Source organism: Vulpes vulpes, chromosome 5, assembly GCF_048418805.1.
Source record: "Vulpes vulpes isolate BD-2025 chromosome 5, VulVul3, whole genome shotgun sequence".
Lineage (NCBI taxonomy): Eukaryota > Metazoa > Chordata > Mammalia > Carnivora > Canidae > Vulpes > Vulpes vulpes.
Window position 1 is genome coordinate 113,387,283 of NC_132784.1, and position 7,260 is coordinate 113,394,542.

General features: G+C 53.2%; 1 protein-coding gene across 2 annotated transcripts in view; it reads right to left on the minus strand.

The window, feature by feature from the left end:
• Window positions 1-2,595, minus strand: part of LOC112910081 (sodium/potassium-transporting ATPase subunit alpha-4) — a 28,758-nt gene extending 26,163 nt beyond the window's left edge. Inside the window, exons 1-3 of one of the 2 annotated variants that reach the window (XM_072759704.1) lie at window positions 2,182-2,349; window positions 1,965-2,024; window positions 141-344 (exon numbers count right to left, since the gene is read on the minus strand). In XM_072759704.1, coding sequence (XP_072615805.1) covers window positions 141-344; window positions 1,965-2,024; window positions 2,182-2,334 — 417 coding nt within the window. In that variant the 5' untranslated portion in view covers window positions 2,335-2,349. Of the gene's footprint in view, window positions 1-140; window positions 345-1,964; window positions 2,025-2,181 lie in introns of both variants that reach the window. The other variant, XM_072759703.1, reaches the window with a different exon arrangement.
• Between the last annotated feature and the right edge of the window lie 4,665 nt (window positions 2,596-7,260).

A 7,260-nucleotide genomic window follows, 5' to 3' on the forward strand; every position in this document is an offset into this window, starting at 1 on the left:
GAGCTGAGCCGTGGCCGCTAGACCGCAGGCCGGGGAAGCAAGGGGCTGAGGGGTCCCTCAGCGGCCGGGGGCGCCAGGGATTCGGGCAGGGACCTCGGGGGAATGCGTGGCGGGCGCAGGCCGCAGCCCAGCACACTCACGTTGTCCTTGGTCGAGTCCTCCTTGTAGTGCACCTGGATGCCGTAGGCCAGGAAGCAGAGGACGGCCCCAATCCACAGCAGGATGGAGAAGCCCCCAAACAGCTGGCGACAGAACTTGACCCACTTTGGGGTTGTGGGGGGCGGGGTGAGGGCGTTGGGCCCATTTTTTTTCAAGATTTCCTGCGCCCTTTCGGGGCTAAGGCCCTGCGTGGAGAGGAACCAGGGAAGGATAGAGAGCCCCGAGCGGAGGAGCAGCACGAGCGAAGCTCAGGGGTGCTGCAGCCCCAGGCGCTGGAGACCAACCGACCCCCTGAAGGTCACCTGCGCGTTCTTCCTCGAGAAGCGGGGCCTTAAACTGGCAGGACAGGGGGGTTCCCCTCGTTTAGCACACGCTTGCGCGGGCCGGGACATCAGCTGATGGGCTGACTCACAACCGAACACCTGTCTCGGGCGGGTGCAGCAGCAGGACATGGGGACGAGCTGGTCCCTGCCCTCCCGGGGTGCCAGCCCTCACGCCGATGAGCTAACGTGCAAGCCCAACGCCACGAGGGGGCACGCCAATGACGTACGGACGTTCACACTTGGGGTCTTTCACTCAGACTCGGGGGAAAATGCCAACCAAACCCATGAATGCAGAGATCCTCCCCGTAGCTGGGGCCTGTGTCTGTGTGCCCTTCCCTCTACCTGAAAGAGTAGAACCCACCAGAAGGTCCTTTCTTTTCTTTTCTTTTTTATTTCTTAAGATTTTATTTATTTATTTCATGAGAGACACACAGAGAGGCAGAGACCCAGGCAGAGGGAGAAGCAGGCTCCATGCAGGAAGCCCGACGCGGGACTCGATCCCGGGACCCTGGGGTCACACCCTGAGCTGAAGGCAGATGCTCAGCCACTGAGCCCCCAGGGATCCCCCCAGAGGGCTCTAGAACAAGCTCTCCTTAGTCCCCACCGGCCCCTCCCCAGTTCCCCCTGAAAGACACACAGTTTGAATGAAAACATTCAAGGCTCCTACGCGCCTCCCTGGTTACCAGATGGAGCCCTTCAGTGAAGAGATTCTAGAACTAAGAGCTTGTACTCTAAGTTTTTATTTGGGGTCCTCGTGTCAGTGGCCACAGTAGCAGCAGCACTAGTGGTGATAGCAAAGTATTAGTTCACTGTTAAAGCGGTGGTTCTCAAAGTGTGGTCTGGGCACCCACGGGGCCCTGAGACCCTCTCGGCGAGTCCGCGAGGTCAGACGATTCTCACAAGGGGGCTAAATCATGGTTCGTCTTTTCCCACCCTTGCTCTCGGGCATGTGGTGGAAGTTTCCAGAGGCTACGTGACGCGTAGCATTGCGACGGATTTAATACTGAAAATATATGGGAATCCAGCTGTCTTCTATTAAAAAGCTAGACATTAAAGAGGTTTGCAAAAATGTAAAAACGCCGCTAGATTTTTATTTGGGAAAACAGTTATTTGTCATGAAAATATTATTTTTACTCATATATGGTGGATCTACCCTCGTTTCGAAATGAATCAGGGAGTGCTTTTTAATTTTCTCAGTGGTCTTGTTGAATATGATCATCATGGGTAGATGTACCTCACATAAACCAAAGCTCCTTAGGGTCTTGATACTTCGTGGGAGCCGAGAGGGGGTCCCGGGGACCCCGGCTGGAGAGCTGCCCTGCCCCATCTCCTTTCTCTCACGTCACCCTGAGCTCTTGGGGGCGTTGCTGGGCGACGTCCCTGGGTGCAGGGCGGGTAACAGCATCGCCCGGGAAGTCGGGGCCCCGAGTGGGACCGGTGGGATGGAGACCCTCCACCCTCTGAGGGACCTCCTTCGCTCACCATCATCAGGTCCACGGAGTACTTGGTGCTCAGCTCTTCCAGGGTTAATCTGTGATCATCCTGAGGGGAAAGTGGAGTCGTTGAGGGACAGCTGGTGACCCGGGTCATTTCCGGGGGGCAGGGGAAGCACCTGGGGAAGAGGGACAGGCCTGGCCTGGGAGCTGGACCCAGCGGGGAGGGCCGGCCTGGGCTGAGGAGGGCAGCAGGGGGTTCTTACCAGGACCACTTCCTTCTTCAGCTCCTCCACATCAGTCTTCTTTTTTTTCCTCTTCGTTTTTCTTCTCTTCCCCATTTTAGGCCCCCTTTTAAGTCTTGGGCTTGGGTTCAGCTCCCGAGGGGTCACGGTCCCCTTCTTCCCCCCGTGCCCCATGGTCCTCCCTGGAGATGGCAGACCCAGCTCAGCTGGGGGGAAGGAGGCCCAGAGCGCGGAGGAGATGGTGGCAGCGCCCAGGGAGAAGCGGGGGGCCGGGTGGCCCGGTGGGGATGGGGTGGGGGAGCAGAGGCTGGAGGGGGCCTCCCGGGAGGGCGAGGCCGAGTGGAGGCGGGCGGCAGGGCCAGGGACAGGGTGGGGGCAGCCCTGTCTCGGGGAGCAGGTGCAGATGCTGAGCGCCAGTGGTGGCTCAGGGGAGGAGTCCCCGGCCCAGGCCCTGCGGGCGCCATGGCAACCCCCAGCTCTGTGGTCACAAAGGCCTCAGGACAGTTCTGGCCCAGAGTCCCTGGCTGGGCTTGCAGTGGACAGGGGCGGCTTCCGCCACAGGGTCTGAGCCTCGGCGTGAGGGCCGGATGGGCCGGGGCCCGCAGGGCCCCTTGGCAGCTGATGGGTGACGCGGGCCCTGCGTGGGGGCGAGCTCTTCCTGCGGCCTGCGGCCACCACCCTCCTCCTCCACCTTTTAGTTTCAGGAGGTCGGAGCAGAATCGGTCGGACCTTGGGCTGAGACTCAGTCCTGGGATCGCATCCTGGCTCCTGGGCTTACCAGCTGTGTGGCCCTGGGCGAGCGACGGAACCTCTCTGCGCCTCTCCTGCCCCGTCTGCGAGGGGGGTACCGCCTACCTAAGGTGGCAAGAGTGCGGATTTAAGTGGAGCTGCTCTGCGTAAAGCACAATGTCTGGCGCATGTAGTAGGTGCTCAGGAAATAGCTTGAATCAACCATTATTACTTTTATTTGTGGCTTCATGTGTAGCTCGCCTTAGAATAAAACCCGGCTTTTCCGCGTGACGGCGCTGCATTTCCTCCTTTTAAGACGACATATTTTTCTCTCCTGTTCTCCTTCTTTGACAGCTCGGAAAGTGCTTTGATAATGTTAATTGTATTTGTTTTATGTGTAAATACCTCCTTCCAGAAAGCATCTCCGAAGCAGCTGTATATTTCTGTCATTTGTAGATTTTTCTCCGTTACGCACGCCACAGACATCCTCCCCGGCTGTTGTCTGGTATCTGTTTCACTGCAGTCTAGTCTGGCACGCTTTTTACAAATACGAGCCAAAAAATATGACTACATCAGAAAACCTCGCCTTGGTTGCTGACGCAGTGCTCCTTCAACTGTTCAGAAGTAGAGATTTTTTCCCTCCCCGCCAGGACAGTGATGAGCTGTTTCTCCACTAGACTGGCCTGGGTTTCTCTTCTCTTTTAAAAATGGACAAAAAAGGGCAGCCCGGGTGGCTCAGCGGTTTAGTGCCGGCTTCAGCCCAGGGCGTGATCCTGGGGACCCGGGATCGAGTCCTGCGTTGGGCTCCCTGCATGGAGCCTGCTTCTCCCTCTCCTGGGTCTCTGCCTCTCTCTCTCTCTCATATGAAAAAATAAAATAATAAAATAAAAATGGACAAAATAAAAACGATGAGTCCCACTTGGACTCCCTCCAAACCAGATTCGCCGCCGGTGGTGTTACTGCCGGGGCGACGTGTGCACATCCTTCCAGTCTCTCTTCTGCTCACACAGTCTCGAAGGAGATAGAGGCTTGGTGGGTAAGGAATCGTCCAGCCCCCCTTCGGCCGTTGACCCGTGCCAGAGGCCAGGGCTGCGATGGTTCCAGATTCTTCCCTGACCCTGCTCTACTCGGCCTCTCCCCCGACCGATGAATCTACCGGATGATTTCCTTTGCCTTTTACTCATTGGAGACATTGCGGCAGTGGCCGCGTCCTACGTGGTTCCCGTTCAGTCCTTTGTTTCCTGGGAAGCTGACTTCTGCGGCTGGATCACAGGCTCCTCTTGTCTAGATTTTTAGGAGGTTCTCTGGATCGCTCTTGGAAAGGGCTCTTCCGAGCTCTGTCCCGGCAACCAGAGGCGAGCATGTCATCGCGCCGGATGACTTTGCTGTTGTTTCTGCCACTGTAACTGGTGCAATGCGGTACCCTAGAGCTTTCGTTTGCATTTCTCAGTTGTCTAGGTGAGCATGTTTTTCCCTTATGGGCTTTCTGGATTTCATTTTCCTTTTTGTGGATCATTCCTTATCCTTTTCCCAGGTTCCCACTGCCCTCTTATTCTTAGGGATTTGTTAGGGCCGCTTGTCATACCTGTCACAAACCTTCCCCGTGCCCCCCCCCCCCGCCCCGGTCTTTGTGGGTCATGCAGGGTCTTTGTGGGTCATGCAGATCGTAAAGCCCTAAAAAGCAAGGATCAAATGAAAGTTACCGTCACCAGGCTCACCTGTGCATCATCTACGTGAGCGCAGCCCTCAGCCCAGCTTTGCACACGGGAGGTCACCCTCGCCCCCAAAACAACTAGAATCAATGAAATTATTTTTGGAAACCTTATTCTGCTCTCAGATCTTAGCTCAAAGGTCTACTTCTTCAGAGAGGCCTTCTGATTGTCGAAGCCAATACAGCTGCCCTCCCCCTGCCCGGCACCCTCACCCCTCCCCTCACCCTTAACCTCCCATCCCCACCCCTCCCCCATCTGCACCCCTTACCACCTCCACCCCCACACCCCCCGCACCTAACAGCCCTCAATCCATCCCCGTGGCCTTCGCTGTGCTCTGCACCCTCTGAAATCATCCCACCCACTTATCTGCCGGTCGACTTGCTACCAGTCTGTTTCTCCGTGACCATGACCGTGACCGTGGGGACCTCTCCCGGCTTATTCACGGCTGTATACCCAGTTCCCAGAATAGCACAGAGCGGCTGGTCCACAAATGGTTCCTAAAAATATGTTGGATGATGAATGATGAACTTTCAGGTTTTATCTCAATGTTCAAGGTTTTGCTGATTGTCCCTTTGGTCAGCTACGGTTTAAAATCTGCCAGAGCCAACATGCTAGCCCAACGGCTGCCTGCCCATGGCTCTCATAATCACCTAGAAGAAGCTCTGATAGTCTTGCCCGAGCCCGCTTGCAGTGAGGTCACGACTGCCAGGTCGTGTTTTATGAAAACATGGTGAAGATTCTGATATTGGATCGAGTCTTCAGAGCAACTTCTGTTTCTCTTTCCTACATTCTGTCTCCCAGACAGCAGCGGGGACTCGCAATCCCCTAATTCCTGTTTGTCTTTATTACTCTCCTTGGTTGTGCTTTTAAAGTTTCTTTAGTAAGTGCCATATGTCACGCACGCAGAATCTTGACTGTAATTGGCTTTGGCTCTGTCGTAAATGGAGGCTGTTTGTACCGTATCTTCTATCTCACTAATTTTAGGGCTCTGTGTGATTTTGAAAGAACTGATATCTCCTGCCCCGTGACTTTGAACTCATTGCTTCCAGGTGTTTGTTGTTGCTGCTGTTACTTCGTTTAGGAAGACTACCGCGGATCTTTGACTTATTTAACAGCATCTCCTTTACCACACACACACATGCACAAAAGTTTTTATTTCTACTGGTTTGTCTCTCTATTTAGACTATTTAAATATAAACTCCTAATTCGGGATTTCAAAAGTTGCTAGAGCTTTTGTTGTAGTTGCTATGATAGTTCTCCAGACTTACTGCATCCCCCTCCTCTTTGAGCACGATCACTCTTCCTCGATGCTTTTTCCTTCTTTTCTTTTTTAGGTTTATGTATTTATTTGACACAGAGAGAGCACAAGCAGTGGTAGCAGCAGGCAGAGGGAGAGGGAGAAGCGGGCTCCACAGGGAGCCGGAAGCCCGGCTGGATCCCAGGACCCCCCACCCCCCACCATCTTGACCTGAGCCAAAGGCAGACGCTTAAGGGACTGAGCCACCCAGGCGCCCCCTAGATGCTGGATTTTAATCCACAATAGATGCTGAATTTTACTGATCACTTTCTCAACATTTTTTGAAATGACTATTTAATCATTTTTCCTAGTGGATGTTGGTGGTTGGTTTTCCATATAATACACTGTACTTGCATTCCGCGATTTGTTGGTCGTCATTATAGATACGTTTCATTAAATTCTATCAAAACTGTATTTGTCTTATAAAATAGGCTGGGTGATACAGTTTCTTTTCTTTTTCCTTTTTTATAAAGATTTTATTTATTCATGAGACACACACACACACAGAGGCAGAGACACAGGCAGAGGGAGAAACAGGCTCCATTCAGGAGCCCGATGCAGGACCCGATCCCAGGGCCCTGGGGTCATGCCATGAGCCGAAGGCAGATGCTCAACTGCTGAGCCGCCCAGGAGCCCCACAATTTTTTTTCTATACCCTAGCACAGTTGAAATAATATAAGGATGTCTTTAAGCAACTTAGGGGAAAAAATTATCCACAGAATTCACTGGAGCTGAGGATGTTTTTGAAAGACTCATTTTAAAAAAATCAATTAATTACCAGTATTTATATGCTACCAGATAACGTATTATTAGTTTCAGAGTAGAGTTTAGTGATTCATTAGTTGCCTATAACACCCAGTGCTCATCCCATCACGTGCCCTCCTCCATGCCCGTCACCCAGTGACCCCATGACCCCCTCTCCCCACCCCCCACCCCTCCAGCGACCCTCAGTTTGTTTCCTGGAGTTAAGAATCTCTCATGGTTTGTCTCCGGCTCTGATTTCACTTTGTATCAGATGTCTTCCTTTGATAGTGATCTACTCATTTTTTCCTATTTTTTGCTGCATTTTTAGCATTGTGAATATTTAGCTTGTCATCTGTCTCTGGTGAGTCATCATGTTTCCTATTCCGTAGATAAAAAGGAAAGGCCATGGAGAGCGTTTCTGCCTGGATCAGAGGTTGGCCTTAACCTCTAGCACCACCTCTGCCTTGGGCTGAATCCTCTAGCAGAGGGTTGAATCTCTGTATCCTTTTTCTCACCCCCCTGCAGTATTTTTAAGACCAGTCCTCCCGTTGCCTGGCTCTAATCGCTTGGGTCTGCCCAGCCCCTCCCGCGGAACAGTCATTTCCCACAGAGCCCTGG